This window comes from Nyctibius grandis, chromosome 27, assembly GCF_013368605.1.
Source record: "Nyctibius grandis isolate bNycGra1 chromosome 27, bNycGra1.pri, whole genome shotgun sequence".
NCBI classification, from domain to species: Eukaryota; Metazoa; Chordata; class Aves; order Nyctibiiformes; family Nyctibiidae; genus Nyctibius; species Nyctibius grandis.
In genome coordinates this window covers 213,262-234,402 of record NC_090684.1, presented here as the reverse complement: position 1 = coordinate 234,402, position 21,141 = coordinate 213,262, and the positions used below count along the sequence as shown (strand labels likewise).

Here is a 21,141-nt window from a genome sequence, read left to right as displayed (position 1 = left end):
CGCATCTGCTCACAGACGGTTTTACTGCGGTTCAGCCCCCGCGCCCGCCACCGCCCCACGGCCCGGCCCGGCCCCGCCCCGCCCGGCTCCCGCGGGGCCCGGCGCTGCCTCCCGCCGCAGGCCCGGAGGCCCGTGCACGCTCCTAGTCGGTTTTCAGGCCCTCGGCGATGAGGTTGAGCTCGTAGCACCAGGTCTCGTAGCGGTACGCCATGCGGATCTGAGCCACGTTTGTCTTCCGGATGTCGTTGCCTTGCGGCCCCTCTTCCTGATAGTTTTCACCCAGGAACTTGGCTTTCTCCTGCCGGAGACAAGGACAGGGGTGCCGGCCTCAGAGGCCCATGCGGGCGGCACTCGAGGGAACGCTGGCTGCTGCCAGGCTCCCTCGGGGCCTTGCAGAGAAGCCTAGCCCGCGGGCAGAGCTGCTGTCCTGGTCCCGGGACCACCGCGGGTCCTCCCCCGACGGGCACGTACCTCATGGGACAGGCCACACTGCAGGACGCTGTTTCTGGCAATTTCACACATGTCGCAGGTGCTGAGCTTGAAGACCTGGGCAGCGATGGCGTACTCCTCCATCAGGGGCTCCTGCAGCCACAGGCTGTGTTAGGGGCCAGCAGCTTCTGCTGGCACAGCTCACGGTGCTGCACGGGCTGGACCCTCTGCAAATGCTGCTGGCTTCCCCGAAAAACGAGGCCTGCGCAGTCCCAGCCCCAGTGCTCAGACTGTAGGAGGTGATCAGCTCACACCGTACCTTGGTGTAATGAAACTGCATGGGGTCATCTGTAGAAAGGGACACCATGAGGCCCTTCTGGTGGAAGTCAGGCAACGGATTCTTCGCATACTCCAGGAAGAGGCTGTTGTTGCTGAGTGGGGACATAGCAATGGGAATTTGGGCAAGGAAGTACAGATACTGCAGCACCGGGCTCTGCAAAGATGAGCAGAGTTGCCAGGTTAGGGATAAAGTTGCTGTGTGCCCTCCACCTCTCCAGGGTGACTCTGCAGATCAGCCCACTGCCCCAGCCAGGAAATCTGCGCAGAGCTCTTGTGTGAAAGAAAAAGAGATAGGCAAGCCAGCAATCCTGCAGGGCCCACAAGGAGCACGAGATGCCAAGTTCAAGCCTGTCTGATTTCAGAACTCAACTGGCTCCAGCGATAACAGATGTATCCAATGATAGGTCTGCGAGGCTGAACCCCTGAAATCTGAACACATTTCTCAGCTACATCCCCAAACATGTCTGGAGAAACCCAGAGAATCATGTAACATCTGCCTAAAGCCAGGCTGCCTGTGTCGTTCTAAAGCAGAGGCACAATTAACTGTCAGCTACAATGGAGGCCAGCTGTGAACATGTTCTCCTCCTCTGCCATGCATGGGCTGCTCTGTGGCAAACTACTCCACTTACCTTCTTGAGGTTGAGTCCGTGGGAGATATTATCTGCTGTCATGAAGGCTGCAAGCAGATGTGTGATGGCCCCGGCTTCCCCACAGTGTGGACGGAAGAGGAATGTGTTCATGCCACGCTGCCTAAGCACATGGAAGAAGGACTCAGAGTAGGCAAGCAGCAGGGTTAGGCGGCATGCGATGCAAGATTCCCCAACTTCAGCTCTGCCTCTACCAGTGGGTGCCCAAGAACCCAGCTTGACCTAGGAGCACATTACTTGTTCTCTTTTCTCCTCTGTGCACGCAATAGATGCACCTCTGCAACCCCAAAGTTTTCACCTCAGTCCATGACACTTCCTACCGAGGAGTGTTCGGATTGCTCTGGGACAGTAAGCTCAAAACTACACTGGTGGCAGAGCAAGGAGTGCCCCACTTCTTCCACACCAAAAATCAAAGAGCTGAGACAACTCATGAGGCAGCCCCCCTTCTGCCAGCCCGTTGCAGGTCCCTGAGCAAATCCTGGGCCTCACCTGCGTAGATTGTTAAGGACCAGGATGTTGGCATACATATAGTATACATAGTAGGTGTAGGATGGGTTCTTCTCAGAAGTCCACTCCTCTGGCTTTGGGCTTTTAGTGCAGAACATGTGTCCACTATGCTTGGATTCATCATCCACGCTGTCGAAGCCAGTGATCTGCTTGGCAAGGTAACAAAAAAGCTGCATCTCAAAGCTCCCCACCTCATCATGCCCAGGTAGGCTGGCTCGCCCTGCCCCACTGCAGCCTGCCATGGTCCAGCTGTAGCTTGTACCCCTGCCCCACCCAAGAGGGGGCAGGGGCAAGATTGCAGACCTTGCTTGTCACAAATCCCCAAGGTCTATCAAGGGCTAGAAATACAGCTCACACCAAACCACTTCTCTGGGAGGTGAGTGTGCAGCGTTTCTCACAGCCCCACAGCAGCCAGCTCAGGGAGTCTGATGCCTCCCAGCACTTCTGGACACACACCCCCTTTCCCAGAACGTGGCACTAGGGCCACAAGCCCACTGATGACATTTTCCATGTCAGGGCCAATACCCCATTTCTTGTGTGCAAACAGGAATATGAGTGCTCACCACACCCTGACAACATCATCAGGTGACACTCACGTGGCGTAGAAAGACACTCAGCTCTTTGTGGGCTTGAGGATTGACAGTTGCCTCAAACACAGGAACAAATATATTTTCCAGCATCTTCCCAAAGTGAGGGAGGAAATTCTTAGACCTGAACACATCACTGTGGACAGAGACAGGGATTAGCTGCTAGCAGAGGAACAACATGGCCCACTGTCCCCATAATCCCTTCAGGATAAAAAATGAGGTACAGTGCACAGTAAGGCACAGTGCACTCTCAGACCCACAGCACATACTAAATCCTGGGTACTTGGATCATCCACTTCATGTTGGGGGAATAGACCCGATGTCTGTTGAACCAGTTGGCTAGCTTGGGCCACTCCTCAGCTGATCGCCCATAGATTGAGAGGCGAGGCTCTGCATGCTGGTACTTGGCATCCTCCAAATCAGAGCCAACCTCCTGCAAACCAGAGCAGAGAGTTGCATGGGGACCCTCCAGCCCCTGGGCACAGCAGCACCACAGCTCAACTGCTCTCTCCTCCCCTGTATTCTCACCTTGATGATGGTAGCAAAGTACTCGCCATTGATAGCATTCTCTGTCTTCAGATAGAGGTCACGCAGCTCGCTGGCACCCACGGGGTTGTACTTGGCGTTGAACTTGTCAAAGCGCTGAAATGTCTGCCGCCCCTGGAGGAGGGAGGATCAGGGGCAAACACTACACACACACACAGGCTCCAAGCATACCGGCTGAGCAGGGACTGATCCAAACAACCCAAAATGGGAAAGCCAGGAGCTGCTATATCCTGCCACAAACACTAACATGCACAACATCATGGGTACAAAGGGAGGGGGAAAGCCATGCCTACAGGGGTGGATGACAGTGACCCAAGAGTGGTCTTACAGTGAATGTCCTACCACTTACAGCATGGACATCCAGGGAATCCACTGTCAGGTCGTAGGGGTGCAGATTGAGCTGCTGGAAAAGCTGTTTCAGGGTGAGCTGTTTGCCCTTGGCATCATAAACTACACGGTCAGCATCCACACAGTATGATTTCTTGATGAAACGCAGAAGATGCTTCTGGTTCATGCAGGCTGCAGCATGGATGTGTGTGTCCACCTGAGAAACCAGAGGGACAGCTATCTAGCTTCAAGTTGGGATGCTCAAGTACCATCACAGGGAGACTAACGAACCCCTTACGTGAGCCCAATTTATGTGGGGAGCGTGGCTCAGCCCAGCAGCTGAACACAATAGGCCTAGGCCAAGAGCAGCCCAGTCAGCATCATCCCATTAGCAGGAACAATATAGGTACCACAGACCTTGACTCTAATACCCAGTTCTCAGGGAGGGGAAGGCACCAAGGCAGCTTGTCTCCAGAGTCACTAGGGCTGTAAGCCTTGCCATTTACCTTCCGGCAGTTGTAGAAGTCCCGGTGGGGGTTGTTCTTCAGCTCTTTCATCTCCTCCATCTCGTTTAGCATTTCATGCACTTGGAACTTGGATGAGAGGAACTTCAGGCGCCGATGAGCGTAGGTCTTACTAGTGAAAGCAAAGAGCAGAACAGTGACTGGGCTCCTTACCCCTCAACACAGGGGCATGGTCCATCAAACACAGCGATGCAGCTTTCACCTGAGGTGGAGGAGCTCATGCTGGCCTGGCCTGCTTCCCTGAGGTGCTTCTCCCGGCTCTATTACAGAGCTTCGAAGGAAGGCCTGGCCAGGTGTGAGCATACCTGCAGGGCATGTCTCCAATCCCCAAATGCTGACTTTGCTTAAGACCCCAATCAACACCACTGACAAGGGCCAAGGACACTTTGGTAGCCAGCAGGCTGCAGGTATGTCATCAGCAGATTCCTCCCTCCTCCCAGGAAGAGGAGGGGGCAACCCTCGCTCTGCCCTGACCTCCCCCTGCCTGCTGAGGCAGGACCTGTTCAGCTGCACCCAGCAGTGCTGGGTTGTGCACTTACACAGGCCCCTGTGCAATCAAGGCCAAGAGGAAGTTCATGTCATCAACAAAGTGCTTGAGACTGGGGTAGGGCAGGTCCTTCGGCTCATTTCTGCCAGCTGCTGCCTTGTCTCCATAGATGTAAACTACCCCATCCTTCATCTGGACATGATATCCCAGGTCCTCGGCGAGATTCCCAGTTTCAAAGGGATCTTGTCCATCCTTCACTGGCGGGGTGAACACTGGACCAAAAGGAGAACACCATGAGGCACAGGCTGCCAGCCAAAACCCCAGAAGCCTGCCATGCTCCTCCACCCCAGGCAGAGGGCAGGGACAGCCCCGCCACTGTGACGCTGAAGGGGCAGCCTGGGCAGGAGACTCCCCTGTGGAGCACTTCCACAACCCTTCTCTGACCCCTGCCCACCCCGTGCTGAAGCCAGAGAGGAAAACTCTCCAGCTGCCTAGATGTACCTGGGCCAGTGTCACTCGCCCTCCAGACCTCGCCTTCGATAGCACGCAGGTACTGAGAGGGGGTCCTGGGGAACCTCTGCACAGACTGCTGCATGTATTTCTCCCGGATGCACAGGGCACGGTACAGGCCTTTGCAGACAACTTCAAAATCTTCAACTGTCACCTGCAAGAGGGCTGTTGCTGAACACAACCACACAGCTGTAACGTAGCTGCCCGAGAGATACCTTGGTGCACCAAGATGTAAAGAGGACAGTTTTGTTCACAGCAAGATGCATACCTTATCATCCCCTCCCCCCTGCTCTACCTGAGCATGGCAAAGAAGGGGTGACAGCCAAAGTCCTAGACATGGCAAAGGGAAGTTCCTCACGCCAGAATCAATGAATTCCAGCTGCCATCCCCTCTTCCATTCCTCACCGCAAACCGTAGTTGGCACTGAAATGGAAGCCAGGCCTGGGCAACACACTAAAAGCTATTTTTGGAGCCTAGGCTGAAACTGAAGCAGGACCAACATACACTGTCCTGATGTGTCAAGAATTTTTGATTTACTGCGCAGACAAGTGTTTTGGGCAGTCAAGAGAGGTCAGACTGGAGCAGCATGGGAGAATACCATGCAGCACTTGCAGCTAGCTACAGTCATGGCAGAAGGAATGTGCCTGTGCATGGAGGGACTTTCAGCTTCCCCTAATTGCTCCTCTGCTATGCAACTCCAAGCTGAGGCCAGGAGGGAGCAACCTGCCAGCAGTATCTCAGAAGCAACTCGGACAGACGTAGCTGTGTGCAAGCACGATCAGGGTGCGACAGAATGAGCACAGCCTACCCTGCCGTGCCCTCCCCTCTGCCCTGTCCAGAGAATCCCATGGGAAGCATGCAGCACCCCACAGACTCCTGCTAAGGAATTCAGCTTCAGACCCTCCACAGATGCAGCAGGGCACCATCAGATACTCGTGAGACACAGACTGAGCTGGAAGACACAGACTATCCCTGCTGCACCTGGTACAGACTCCTGTGACACTGGGCACTACTGAGGGACAGGCAGGGACTAGATGAGGTGGTAGTCAGCATGGGGAAGGGTGTAGCCATGCAAGTACCTACCCCAGAGGCGTAATCCCCTGTGATCTGTACCCGCTGGAAGTCAGGCACAGTCTGGTACAGGGGGGAGGTAGAGATGACCTCATCAATAGTGGACAGTCTGGTTATAGACTTCTGAGCCACGGGGACTGCCAATGCAACTGTCTTCATGCGGAGCAGGCACTTCTTCCTGCCAGGGAGGAAAGCCTCAGGCAAACAGCCCCGACTGCATGGCCACACGCAGGTGCAGGGTCAAGGGCACTCACCACAGCCATCTTCCAACTGTGCACAACATGAATCATCTCACTGGTGCTTTCTGAGCACCTTAAACAGACACTGTCAAGAGTAGAGGCCACAGCACACAAAGTAACCACAGACTTTCAAGCATGGTCTTTGGAAGTCGCACCTTTCCAGGGAAAGGTCTCCAAGTCTCCCTCTCCAACAGTTCCGTGGCCATTGCTGTGCTGACACCCAGGGAAGAGGCCAAGGGTGTCTTTCTGTCCAACAGTGGGAACAGTTGGAGAGGAAACCCTGAAGTACCTGACAGATGCCCTGGGATTACCAAGGATTTATCCCATGTGTGTGGTGAGCTGTTTTCACAGGCCTTGATTTATGTTCCCCCTGCCTTCTTCCAGCTCTGGCTGGGGATGTGCAGACAGCACTCCTCTCCTTTCCCCAACTGCCCTGGTTGTTGCTCACCGCTTTTCTGTGGCAGAGTTCTCCTGACGAATCATGTGCGCTCTCATTTCCTGGCGTGAGATGGGGCAGATCTCTTCCACGTCAAAAGGAGAGATCTCTTGCCTGATCTCCTCATCTTTCACCTCAGAGGCAAAGACCTTCTCTGCGAAGGAGCGCAATGCCTCATCCATCTCTGCAAGGAGAAGGAGCAGAGTGCAGGGTCACACAGGCATCTGGTTCCCAGCCACCCAAACAGGCAGGTGCCCCTCACTGTCAGCTTAATGCTCAGCTGCCATTTCCTTATGACACCTACACCTCCATGCTGCCTGGAAGACTCTGAGCAACCTCCAAAATTTGCAACAAGCTTACTCACCCTGAGCCACACATAGTGGGCTGGAGACTTACCCAGACACCCCCAGCACACCAGAAAAGGTAAATGCAACCCACAGTTCAAGAGTAGCACAAAAAGGCCCAGAAAGAAGCAAGCCCTCGGGAATGGCGCTTACGAGAGCATGCACTGGAGGGAAGAGAGGAAGACTGGCAGAGCCCTTACAGCTCTGAGAAGCCCAAGACCCACTTGCTCCACAAGGCTTCCAGTCAGGATGAAGACAGAGGTACAGATGGAGATGGACAGAGCTGGCAGCCCGAGCACTTAGTTCCCGCCATCACAGTGCAGCTGAAGAGCTCCCAGCTAGGGAACCGTCACGTGGACGAGACTCCTCTCAGCCCATCATGTGCAGCAAAAGGTGCCAGCTAACGTGGCCCTACGAAAGCCACCGTTGACACAAGGTTGGCTGGAGAAAGAAGGTTAAAAGCCCTTCAACTGCCAACAAAATACCATAGAACAAGAACCCAAGGGCTCTTCTGGCCACATCTCCCGGAAGCGCACATTTGCATAGCAGCATATGGACACTAATTGAACGGGTTTTGCCAGCAGTTGGCAGCTCAGCATGAAGTGCAGCGAGGATCGATGGTGAAAGATGGAGCACACCATTGACATGTCAGACAGGACACGAGCAGCAGATGAGGACCCAAGCAGAAAGGACTGACATGCACAGCAGAAGCGTGCCAGACCTACAAGAGATTTTTCAGTAATGAATCTAGACTTTTTTTTTCCCCCCCACCAGGGTGTTGAGGGGATCAAAAGAGTTTATCCCTGTAGCCCTGATTTGCAGATCCAAGGTCCTAGCTGTGGGTTAGCGGGGGGGCATAACACAGGGGCTTCCCTTCCCTGCTGTTATATGCTAAGGCAAAAGGGCTTGTGCTGAGCTACAAACACATGGGAAAATTCTGGCGCTAGGCCCATTTCTCAGCAGTGCAATGTCACAAAAAACAGGATTTCAGTAACAAAAGTTGATTGCTGTTGTAAAGCTGCTGTATCATCAATGGGCCCCAACATGCTGCTTAGAAGACAAAACGCCGTTTTTTGCACTATCCCGTTATTGCTCACTGTTAGGGACTCTAGGACGTCAAGTGTCTCGGCAGGAAATGTTTTCTGCTGACAGGCGAGGCCTCAGCAAACATGAAGTAGGAAGAAGAGGGCAGGGGAACTGTGGACTTGAACATGAATAAAGGAGATGAAGCGTTGGATCTGTCCCCTCACAGATCAAATCCACCAGGAGCAGGATGCATTCAAAAGAAGTTATTCTAGGCTGGATCTCCATTTAAAAAAAAAAAAAGAAAAGGAAAAAAACGAACCCAAAAAAACAACAAAAGTGTGAATAGGTGCAAGGAAAAATACAAAATGTTTAATTTCCTGCCACAGAGGAAAGAACTCCACTAAAAAAAGTTTATCTCCTAAGCAGGAGCTCTGAGGTGTTAGGACAATATTTAACAAATAGCAGCTTCATATAGCAAAGGACCAAAAAGCTGGAACCATTCCATGAAACAGTGAGGGGCACAGCTGGCACTGCTGAGAAATAGCATCTTCTCAAACTGCGGAAAGATCACCGTGATCATGTAACTGCTGTTTGTTTCCAATGATCATGTCCAGGCAGGAACACAGCAGAGCATATAAAAAGCCTAGCAATACTCACCTTTGTCTTCTGCTGTTGGAGATAAAACAGAAACAAAATAAACCAGATGTGATCAGCCCTTCAGAATCTAAGCCTTTTTGCCTAATCATCAAATCGGTGATTAAACGGGGATTAGGAAAGTACAAGTTTAGCCAAAGCCTTCCACTTACAAAAGGAAAAACAGTACTTGTCACTTTGTAGAATATAAAGATTTAAGTTCAGTGTTGACCGTTCCACGATACAGTCTCAGTGGTGTGCACATAAATGAACCACATTGCAGATGCCACCCAACCTGAGGCTCTTTGGCAGACCTGCCTTACAGCAGTCTCGGGCTTTCCCTGCAGCTGTCCAAGGGGAACAGCATTTTCTAGAACCTAGATCACCTCAGACAACACTACAAGCAACTAACAGATACCTAGTCATCTACTGAGACTGAGCTGTCTTGGAAGGTCTCTCCCTACATCCCGTGCCCAGGCACCAGGATGCAGAAGAGCATAGGAACAACTTAAAAGGGCAGAACAGCATTCTCCTGCCTGAACAAGAAAGCAAATATTTTCAAGACTCAGAGCACCAGGGCCGCTTTGCTATTTTTTGTCCATGACTCACCATCCTTTGTGAAGATCAAGATAGATGGTCATTTCAAAGATGTTAAGTTTCATCCTCCTGCCGCCTATGGTCACATCTCCACTTACTCACTAACAGGATCAGACAGCTGAGACACCGCAGTTCCACATATCTTCGCTCCCGGCCATATAGTGTGGCATCAACATTTTGGGGGTGCAACGCATGCCCTTTCCATCTGACCCAGAAAATTCAGACTGGAGGTCTGGCATCACAAGTCACCAGCTGCTGACTTCCCAAAGTCCAGCCTGCAGAACACACTCCCTGGCATTTGAACTCCACATATTCATTTGCAAACTAAGCATCCCAGAAATGCCCAGTTTGACCTTTCATCTCTTTAGTGGATGAGAATTACACTCATGAAGGTCAACGAACTCCCACTGATGTTGCAGGGCCAGGCTTTAATACCAGCTTCATGTACTAGGACAGCGTCTATCACACCACACAGCACTGCAATTCTAAACGTGCTCCCATCAGAACTGTTTGGTGCTGATATTCTTCAGGGCTCTGTAACGGCAGTCACACGTCCCTCTGCACTGGGCTGCAAAGCCTGGCTGGCCCTACTCCTGCTGCCCAGCTTGTGTTCCCCATCCCCTCGGGACTGCAGCACCCCACATCTTCTAAGCTTAGCCAGGTTGACCAGAGACTCCTGAAATCCCTCTGACCCCTTCCACAGTGATTTAATGGCATCATTACAGGATACATTACACTGCAGGAGGGACAATATTTTTCTTCAGGACAAGCAGAGCTAGATTTAAACAATAATGCTATTTCTTTGCTGTGCTATCCAAAAATGTCTCCAAGCAGGAAGAAAAACGCTCAAAGCCCCCAGCAAGGTCCTCTGGACCACAAAGATACCACACCATCAAAATCTCAGAGGCTGCAGGCTAACAAGCCTGCCCTGTGGCTCCTTGTCTCAGTACTTGCTTTCAGACCTACCTGGAATTCTCACCCGTGGCATCTTTGCAGCAAGTTTGCAGAGCCTCAAGTAACACCCTCCTGTAAGAGCACGCAAGTAGCTGACTGACTGCACAACAGCCTAACACTAATTTCGCTGCTTTCCCTTCCCTGTAATTAGACTCTCCCACTCTAAAAGGAGAACGGAGGCCAACTGTAAGACTATTTAAAGTGCAACCACAAGCACCTGCACTGAAACAGGTGAAACCAGGGCTCAAATTTAATTTTTTTTTTTAGTTAGACTTTCATTTTACATTTAATAGAGTTTCACTTAAAACTGATGTCTTCTGTGCTGAACCAATGGTTTAAAGGAAATCCCGAAGGCTGATATTTTCATCAGAACAGGAGCTGTGGACAGGTACAAACGATGTACTCTCCTCAACCAGGGTGCTATTCAGAGAAGATTTTTCCTGAGAGGGATCTACTTGAAAGACTGGATTTTAGCAACAGGAGTTGCGCAGATGTCCTCGCATCTTCCCAGATGAATCAAACAAACAAAAGGAAAGCGCAAGGAGCTATATTTTGTTCCTCAGCTTTTCAGGAACTGTCTTTATAAAACTTTGTATCATAATAGTAAGGTGATATTCAGTTCTGTATGTGGGGAGCCATAACCAAGGCATATCTTACAGAGACCAGCACTTAATACAACCCAAGGTATGGCAAGGAACTCCTCCCTTAAGGTACACACGGTGGCCTGGATCTGGCAGAGCAGGGTATCAGTTTGGGAAGTACCTCTCGGCTTGTTTTAAGTAGATTCTTTCTAGCGTACAGGCACTGCAGGCTGTACCCAGTCCTTTAGAGTCTCCTCAAACCTATTTCAGATCTCTCACGTGAAGCTGGAAAACAGCTCCTGTCTGAAGAAAACGGCCAGGATTTGTAGTGCCCTGCATGTTGGCGGGGTAACTCGGAGCTTCTGACTCAGCTTCCTGGTGGGAAGCGGTAAGCCTAAACAGGTCAGAAGGACACAATAGTTTTGATTTGAAACAGTCTTTTCCCGTTTGTTTGTACTTCACTTCTTGATGGAGTTGAAAAAAAACTGCACTGAAATCAGGAATAGTCAAGCAAAGCATTCAGGCTATAGTCAGCACAGTCTTGCTGCTGATTTAAAAGGTGACTTTGGTCATAACACTGAGGGGAACAGAAAAACTAGCACCCCAGGAAAAGACAGCGTTGTTTTGAATTATGCCCGCGTGTTAGGGCTTCCTGTGCTGTACAAAAAGGCCTTTTCCCAGAAGGCTGGAATGAGTTACTTGCATAAGATACAGAGCTAGAAATAATAAGTCACAGACTTTGTCCATAGGTGCAGGGGAAGCTTGTGGCACAACAGTCAGTGAAGTCAGAGGAGTTGAGACCTGGCATAGCATCTCAGCTGAGATGATTTCCAGAGCATCCAGACACTCTCTCCGAAAGATCACTGTTTGATGTGCACAACTTCAAAACGCACTGGGTTACAATTAAGAAATTATCCAGAATTCAGGGAGTTTTAGCCCCACTTCCCAGATATTCCCCAAGAATACAAATTGATTTCCTCCCGCAACATGCAGAGGTGCAGCCAATAGGGCAAAGCTGGGATGCTGTTAGTCTTCATCTCTAGTACCTATCTCCTCTCTCATGCTGACAGCAGCCTTCAGTTTCTGAATTGTTCTGACTCATTCCCCACTTTGTGAGTCCCCACACCACATTACTGTTTAACTATTTCATTTAAGGCCAATAAAAACTGGCTCGTGCTTGTTTGCTCTCCCACAGGGACTATATCTGCCCCTAACCTTTCTGGATATATCAAGATCTTGGGATTCACATCTGAAACCAAAAATAACCTTTAGGGTGCAGAGGTTATCTTCCTCAAGAGGTCTCTTGATCCCCTAGCTTTTTAAGTCACAGGGTCAATTTAGTTGGGTTCATGGTAGAAACATGAGTAAAGCTTGGGTATGCTGTGCTAAAGTTAGATCTACAGCCTCTTTAAACTGAGGTACTGCATACAAACAAGCCACCCTCCCACTCTCTTTCAGCTGGAAAGTGAGTGATTCACACCGCGGGGCTTCAGAGTGGCTCTAAAACCCCACACGTTTATCTCTGCCTTCATTCCGCCTAGGTCTGGTCACAGGAAAATGGCCAAACATGCCAGAAATTTGGCAGCTTAGGGTATTTAGCAGGATCTTCCTCCAGTTTGCCTAGCAGAGCAGCCATATCACAGGGGTAGCTGTCCAAATAGAGGCCTAGGGGCAAGTTTTGCTAGAAAACTGTTGCAATTCCTGAAGAAGAAAAGTATTAACAGACGGTAATGTGGAAATTCACAAGGGCACTCCTTGATGTGCTGTGCCTTTGACCAACAGCACCTTGCACTAAGAAGAGCCTCAGCAGCTTCTTCTCTCCCCACAATGCTCTTAGTCTTTCCCTACACAGATTCCTCCAGGGCTGTTTAAATCAGCCACTCTTCCTGTATGCGACAAAAGTCAGTAAGTCCTTAAGGTGTGAACTAGTTTCTAAGAACAGATTGTTACAGGTAACAATCATATTGGAGGAAAGCTTTCCTAGGAGGCCAAGAAAACCCTTGCTTTTAGGCACCCATCCGTACTCATATTCTGAATCTCTCCTTTTGGAACAGGCAGCGACTACTGCAGCTACACAGTGCAAGGAGTTTTATACCCGTTACTAGGAGTCTATTCTTAAGTTCCTTGCACAGAAAACAGATTGGACTCTGGGTTCCAGAGGCCTGACACAACATCTTAGGAGAAACACACTTAAAGTGCACTTACTGTGTAGTCCAACACAATCTGCCTTATTGCAGGAGGAAAGCCAACAGGGAAGTATTTTAGAAGACTGTATTAAGCAACTTGAAAGCCTAACAGAGAGCATGATTTGGACACAGCAATAACTTTAGAGCTCATTTCACTCTTGGAATACCAAGTAAAGAAATCTCCCCTTCCCCTTTTTTTGACTTCGCAAGCATCCTTTCTAAGGGCAAAGACAGCAAAAATATTATGAGGGACCCCACTGCAAATATAGAAACTCAACACTAACGCAAGATGCATGACACGGCACAAATCAGTGAAGTCATTAAAACTGGACGCCAGAACAAGCCTATGGTATGTCTCAAAGCCACTCTCACTGCTTATTCATGCTATAGTGAACATATACGATACAGCTGTTCATGCCAGATTACAGAAGTGAGAGTCTGAGTAAATCTGGATGCCATAGAGAAAGCAGACAGCATTGTTACAAGGTTTCTGTAAGCCAGTTGTGGATCCCGTGCCCAGATGACTACCACAAAAGAAACAACCAAAGAATTCAAAGTTTATTCTTTAAAAAAGTTATTTAAGAAGCAAAATAATTTACTTCAATTCAAACCAAAAGAGATGCATTATTGAAAGCAAATTATTATACAAAGTAACAACAGATTAGCCCTTGGATAAAAAGTCCAGATCCCACCAGTTCACTACCATCCTGGAGGTTACACACACACAGTCACTCAAGGCTTGGGGAGTAAAGCAGGACCACATATAGGATCAGAAGGTAGTTCAAACTTCCACTACTCTCCTTCCCCCCATAGGCCTGAAGCTGCTTGAAATCCAATTCTAAGTCATTGAACTATACTAAAAATTATGATGGCTTAAGCATCATGGTTACTATCCAAAGTCCTACTGATGACAGCAAGAACAAAATTTGAGCACTGTTGTTTGAACAAGACCATGGAGTGGGGACACTAACAGTAACAAGCCACAGAGTCATAGTATCTGGTTAAACAGCTGTTGTCAGTCCGTAATAACAGAAACATTTATTTCAGTTACTGGCAGTTATAATTTTTGAACAAGAGCTTTACTCTTTTTCAATGTTTTACCTCAAAGTTGTTTATGCCTGTTCTTCCCAGTCAGGATAGTAAAGTTAGCCTGGCACTAACAGAGTGTTGTGCTGTTAGTTCTAAATAACAGCATTTGGACTAAATCTACAAAACCACCTTTTACCGGGACCTGTCTTGTGCAAAAATTCTGTGCTTATCTTCTAAATAATTCTCCCCAAAGTTCTTGAGGTTTTGTCCTTCCACAGTTCTCAGTTGCCACCAAAACCAGGGTTCTCTTATAGAGATAGCTAGAAACAAAGTACAACCATTTACTTCATTCTCATGACTAGTACAGCACCCTGATTTTGCATCACTCACTAGATTTGAACCTCAGATAATACAGATGGGAGTACCACCCGTGTAGGTCAGCTCTGCAGCTTCCTAAAAGCTGATGCATCCTCCTCTAAGGTTCCAAAGGTGAAATACACACTGAACTATCCTTACCAGGTCTTGGCAGGGTTTATACAGCCCAAGACAAAGGGAACACCGAAGAGAAAGTAGATGCATTTGCCAGTTCCCATACAATTCTGAGAATTCACAACTTTTGGAGTTACAGCTAGTACATTTTTAATGACAACTAGAACATGTCATGCAATGCAGAGAATTATTATGATGAACCTCCACCCAAAAGAAATAATTTTTCAAACTCAACCACACAACCTTCAAACATCAAATGCCAGCTCCCATGGCCACGGGCAGCAGCCAGTCGTGCTCTGAACTCTGCAATCCTGCTTGCCAGGAAAGAAACTCCTAAGTTTCCCAAATAATCAAAAAACATACATGGGCCTGGATGACAAGATCTCACCCTTCAAACATATTGCAAACTCCACATCTCTGGCTTTCCAAAATGCTGAGTCTATGTGACCATATGTGATCCCAAAAGCTATCATTTTCCAAGTGTAATTTTATGAAGTGGACAACAGTGTGTCACACATCTCTTTAGAAGCAGACAGTCTTCTCCTGCCACAGCGCTCACAGAATACTTTCACAAATAACTTCTCTTCTTGCACCAAACAAAACAAAAACACTGCTTGCTGATTAGAGACATGAAAGCTTGCAGTGTTGGTAATTCTGTAATGTTTAACTTGCAGGTATGAGATCATCTTCAAACGAACTCAAGTCACAGCCAATGCTATCCATAATGCTGCCCACCACTGTGTATGTTGCTGGAAAATAATGTTTTATGTAAAAATATTGTATTTTTAATTCTTATCAGTGTCACATCAGTCAAAGGTAAAATAAATTGCAAAAAGTACTTACAAGGATTATCACAGATAAAGAAAACGTGATGCAGATCGATCCTCTTCATTCCAAGAGAATTAAGAATGTAAGTAGTGAGGGAAGCAATATTAAAATTATTTGCCCCTGCCACTAGCAGAGGGGCTGGAACTAGATGATCTTTAAGGTCCCTTCCAACCCAAACCATTCTATGAAAAGGAACAATTTCTTCTCTCAGTATTTATCGATTTCTAATTTCCATTTGACACTGAGAACTCCAAATTAAGATGTATGAATCTGGCACCAACAACCTGACATTAAGCCTCTTGCACTTTCTCTGCTCATGCTGGTTTGGCAGACTGACCCACGCTCCCTCTGTTGGCTGGAGGCTCATTATTCTTCCACCAGAGAGTAACTGGGAACTCATCTCTGCTGTGGGATACACTGTCTGACCACACAGAACAGAATCCAGCATCAGCAGCACAAGAACTAGGGAAGGACACAGTATTCCAAGGAACACTGGTAAGTTTTGCAACAGTGACCACACTTGTGCGCCCCAATTACATGATGTGACAATATTTTGTTCTAGGAAGAACTCACACAGCTTATGCAGTAATTCTCTCATACTTTGAGGCTGTTAGAACAAGCCCAGAATTCCTGTCAGTATATCAAACACCTTCTGCACAGTCATCAAGGAAATCGCTTCCTTCCTCATTTTGCAAGGATGCTGCAATCAGAAGCTCGCTCAGTTTTCTGTTAGAGCTCATTGTCCTCTCCCCTCAGTCTGGACATACTAAGTCCGTGACAGCCACTGCACCACATACAGTCAACCTGAAATCCCACACTCCTTCCCTGACCGGGAGACTCTCCAACTACATTTTACAGAGACTATGTTTACAGTCTCATGGTAAGAAAATAATTCACAATAATTTGCAAGTTACAGACAGAGCTGAATAACAGCTGTCCAAACTAACTAACCTCCAGTTACTAGATTAACTATTGAGAAGCTGCCCATAAATGTTGGCAGTTAATGTTAAAAATGAACAGCTGACTAATTTGGTCCAACTTGGAAGAGATTTGAATGCTGCAGAAAAACAACAGAAACAGTTCCACCTACAAAGAAAGTAAAAAACAGATGCAGTATGTTCCCCTCCCTAGTTCAACAACCTTACAAGTGCCTGCTGGATCTTCCAGCCTACAAATTCCCGTTTTAGTGTCCTGTCAGGCAAGGAGAGCACCCACACAAGACTTGCCTGCTTAAGACAATGAACTCCCAAGAAATTCCAGTCCTCGGGGTTTTCCTCAACCCAAGGGAACAGGGGACAACTTCAAATCTTCTTAGCAAACAGGCACTTAAGTTATGAAAGATATCTCCTTTTTATTACAGAAAATGAAGGATCAGTTAAGTGGTACTCCTGGCACAAAGGAGATGTTGCCAATATGCTGTACAGGTGCACAGAGCGCAGACACCAATCTGATACGCGACAGAAGCATTCATGGCGGCAAAACCATTTCTGACATTACCTGCCAAGCAATGATTAGTGCCACTCCTCTGACAGCACTGCAAATCAGAATCCAATAGAAAGGGGACAAACATCACGTCTAGCTTTTACTCTAGAGGTAAAGTGTCATCTTTTTCACAGCATTTAGTCTCTATAGTTCACTTTTCTTGTGACTGGTTTTCTTCTTGAACAAACCCATATAACACAGTGAGAAAAGAATCCCAGTACATCAAGAGATGCGACTGCTCCGTTAGCTGAGCAAGGAGGTAGGTGCCACAGATGTTCTCTTCAGATGAAGCACAGAAAAGGACCTTGTGCTAATTAACTGGTACCAAGATTCTGGTCACTGGCACCAAAATACTGCAGGGCATCAGCATGAGACGCAATACAGTAGCATCGAGACTCATCCAGCAGCTACATCTGAACCACGTATTCTTGGCATCTGGAACAGAAAGGCATCTCTAATTAGCTGCTGTCCAACTTTGTGATGGATGCATAGTGCAACAGCATAGTACGAGTCCTGAACTGGTCTACCTGTTTTTACAGTGATGAGCAACATCTTGTAGGTAACTGCTGAAAAGAATTTCACTCAGTTGGGGAACTCATAAATTTCATTACTCGCATTATTTTATTTGTTTAATCTCTGAACAGTGCATATTCCAGAGGAACACAGCTCAAGATAAGCTGCACAGAAGTCAATCATCAGCAAATGGCGATTGCAGAATTGTGCACACTCCTCTTTCTAGTTCAGATATTTCTCTTGTGCAAGACAGAAATTACACATTCTCCAAATAGTCAAAATGGTTTCCCAAAGGAAGGAGACACTGACCAGAACGATACAGAAAATCACACAATTATCAGTTCAGTGGAAATCCACAGGTTACAGCCAAGAGGTTGCTGTGAACAGAATTTCCTTTTCTTAAGTTTTGCTATCTCTTAATAGGGAAAAAAAATAACAATTTTGGAGAAGTAATTAATTGTAGGACCTAAATGTCTGGGTTAAACCCACCTGTAGCAGCTAGTATTTCTAAACCATGCTATCAACAACTGAAAGACATCCAGACAAGAAGCCAATGAAAAAAAATAACAGCTCACCTTATCACATCACAATGCAAGACAATCCCATACAGCCTTGATTCCCATCTTCATTGCTGTTGAGCTTTTTCATCCGGTACTGCCGGATCTCTCTCACCAGTGTGTAAAAAGCATCTTCCACACCCTGAATGCAAATGATCCAGGTAAAGAATTTTCTTTCCTGAAGCTTTTGAGATCACCGTTCTTTCCATCACAGAATCCCTTAACATATTTGAAAGACATACTACTACAGGAAGAGCAGTAGCCAACTTATCCCATAGTTCACAAGAGGAAGAAACTACCACTTATGTCCAAAACTCTCCACTTACACTCTTAACTCTTCCTCCGAGGCAAACATCCGGTAACAGACATTAAAAGAAAGAAGACAAATTATGACTGTAGAGAGGTTCCATGCAGGAAATAAGCTACTACTTGACTAATCAGCTCCATTTTAGAATTCTTAGAGTTTTCTGGCTACGCTTAATAATTGCACCTTTTCTGCTTCATTTCACACTGATGTAGGTAGAACACAGGCTGACTGGACAGAGCCATGTATTCAATGCAACTCTGAAGAAGTCTATTAGTCCAGTCTGGGGAAATCTTTCTGTAAACATAATTTTATAATTAGCCTTCAATAAGAAGCCAAGAAAACCAAACAGGTCTGGGATGACTAACCACACAGTCTGACCACTGCTCCACAAGAGCAGATGAAGCTCTCTTCTTCTTACAAACACGACTCACTTGAAAGAAAGTCAATACAAGTCTAAAGGGGTTTGTGTACTGGCCTAGCCCAGCGACACAAACACAACTCTTTCAAGCAAAGAGCAAGTGGGGAAATCAAAAGCTAAAAATTCCAAATGGATTAAAAAATGCTTACTCCTGTAAGAAAAAAAGTACACGAGAAAATGCGAGACCATTCAGCATTTAGCATACAGGAAGAAGTCAGACCAAGAATGGAAGCATCTTACCTGTCTGGTTTTAGCAGATGTCTCTATGAAGGGGATTCCATAGCTTTTTGCCAATTCTTGAGCCTGTTTTGTGTCTACCGTTCTTGTGGGCAAATCACACTTATTCCCAACTAGCACCATTGGCACATCATCTGAATCTTTCACTCTCTTGATCTGTTCTCTTTAAAAAAAAAAAAAATTTAAAAAGTGAGAAACTATTTTCTAAATATAAAAGCTGTTTTAGTTCAATATTCAAACAGCCTCATGCTACAAAAATACATATTAAAGCTGTACAGGACCTCAGTCATTATAACCTACAGCAGTAGGTCTAACAACTTCATACGCTCCCATGTTCTAGTTCACGCATAACTCCACTCTGACATGTGTTTGCCTTCGTAACCATTTTCTCAGAGATCATGTTCTCTATGCCCTAAATATCATTTGATTAACACAATCACCCAGATCACTGTCCCATTCTCAACTGACTGATAACGTGTACACACAGAATCACAGAGAAGGCTAAGAAACTTTCTGAAAGAAGTAGGATATTTAATATTTATCTATTATTTAGTCTTCACTGGGTCTAATAGCAAATGGGTCTGATGCCTTTTCCAGTCTTCCCTCCCTGCGGTAAAGACCCAGATCATACCTGTAAAGGTTAATATCAGCAAACGATTTACTGTTGTTAATGGCAAAAACACAGAGGAATCCTTCCCCGGTTCTCATGTACTGATCACGCATGGCACTGTACTCTTCCTGTCCTGCAGTGTCCAGAATGTCTAACAAGCATGTCTCTCCATCAATAACAACTTGCTTTCTATACGAATCCTGCAAAATACACAAGTGAAGTTTAGATTAGAGAAAAACATTGTACTACTTGTTTCCACTTCAGGCTTTATTAAGGAAAAATAACAATAATTTTAAGTCTGATTCAGAGCTTTTCTAGTCCCCACCAATTAAAAACAAACAGTATTTTAACTATCAGCATTTAAAACGTTACCCTAGGCCTCCTCAACCTTTCTTACAAAAAAAAAAAAAAATCCTGATCTTCGTAAGAAATTCCTCAATTGGTAGACAGAAAAAAAATATTATAAATACCATCACTACAACATCACGACTAGAATCTACAATCTACATGTGTCGGCGGTGACTTCTTTTGTTGCCGTTGCCGGCTGCCTACACCCTGCTTTGAAAAGCAAGGGGCAGAACGGGCAGGGAGCCTTTGAAAGCGTTCCCAGAATTGCTCGTTCTCTGCACTCTGGTCCCACATCTGGCTGCTTAAGCAAACACGCTCGGCAGCAGCCTCCCGTCTCGACTCCCCGTGCGGGATGGTCCCCACCGCGGCACCGCCCCGGCTCACCTCAATGGTGGGGTCGTACTCGTCCACGAAGTGGTTCTGGATGAGCTGGATGGTCAGCGCGCTCTTGCCGACGCCGCCGGCTCCCACCACCACCAGCTTGTACTCGGTCATCGCCCTCCGCGCGGACCCGGGCGGAGCGCGGCGCAGCCCAGCCCGCCGCCGCCGCCAGCCCGGTCCCGCCGCCCCCGCGGACGCGGAACACCTCCCCAGCGCCTTCCGGCTTCCGGCCCCGGCGCCGCGTCATCGCCCGCCGCCGGAAGAGCCTCGCGGCGCCTGCGCCACTTCCGGGCACGTGACGCCGGCGGAGGGCGCCGCCCCCGCGAAGCACGACACGGGCCAGGCGCGAGGCTTTTTTCAAAATCAGTAAAACTTTATTCTATTTCCATTCTTTGCCATTAACAGAAAAAACTGGAGAAAGCAATGTTTGTTTTACAAAGATAATGCATCTCCCAGAGAAGAAAACCCTAAATTGAGAATAGAGGTAACATGAAAAAAAACCAAAAAAACCACAGTACTGCCCTCTATTCCACGAACAAAACTCCTGATCTTTTTGGTTAAAGTAATACTTAGACCAATCATTCAGTTTTCTTGCTTGATAAAGTGACTGGGGAAATGGAGGGAGGGGAGGGGGGCAGGGCAGGGGAGGGGGGGAAAAAAAAAAGCACACAGACATCAACTATTTCACCTTGATGAAAGTCTCAATACAGCTATGGAAAGCCTAAGTATTTATTCTTTTACAGTACACTGGGTGCCGGCTGCAAAAAAGGAAAAAAAAAAAAAAATGTATTCACTTCAGGCACAACTTCTTTCTTTTTAAATTTAAATCAGTAAAAGAAACTGGGTTTAGAAGCTGCAGTGTTCTAAGCAGCAGCAGATTTGTGCATTGTTTTAAATATATTTAAATTACCACACTGATGGCACACCTCAGCCTTATGAAATTCTGCACTGCACGAGTTTCAGAATGCTACA

General features: G+C 47.3%; 2 protein-coding genes across 2 annotated transcripts; both read right to left on the bottom strand.

The window, feature by feature from the left end:
- Positions 1-42: 42 nt before the first annotated feature.
- Positions 43-10,324, bottom strand: AMPD1 (adenosine monophosphate deaminase 1). Its single transcript, XM_068419235.1, has 15 exons — positions 10,216-10,324; positions 6,662-6,833; positions 5,987-6,152; positions 4,895-5,057; positions 4,446-4,665; positions 3,889-4,018; positions 3,405-3,599; positions 3,038-3,169; positions 2,779-2,942; positions 2,519-2,645; positions 1,905-2,068; positions 1,398-1,518; positions 749-922; positions 472-582; positions 43-298 (listed from the first exon to the last, which is right to left on the bottom strand). Exons 1-15 carry the CDS (start codon positions 10,235-10,237, stop codon positions 143-145), a joined length of 2,217 nt encoding a protein of 738 aa, XP_068275336.1. The 5' UTR covers positions 10,238-10,324; the 3' UTR covers positions 43-142.
- Positions 10,325-14,030: 3,706 nt separating this feature from the next.
- On the bottom strand, positions 14,031-20,353 carry NRAS (NRAS proto-oncogene, GTPase). The gene is made up of 5 exons (XM_068419202.1): positions 20,173-20,353; positions 19,462-19,640; positions 18,834-18,993; positions 17,887-18,010; positions 14,031-17,233 (listed from the first exon to the last, which is right to left on the bottom strand). The coding sequence occupies exons 1-4, from the start codon at positions 20,281-20,283 to the stop codon at positions 17,891-17,893; spliced, it is 570 nt and encodes a 189-aa protein (XP_068275303.1). The 5' UTR covers positions 20,284-20,353; the 3' UTR covers positions 14,031-17,233; positions 17,887-17,890.
- Between the last annotated feature and the right edge of the window lie 788 nt (positions 20,354-21,141).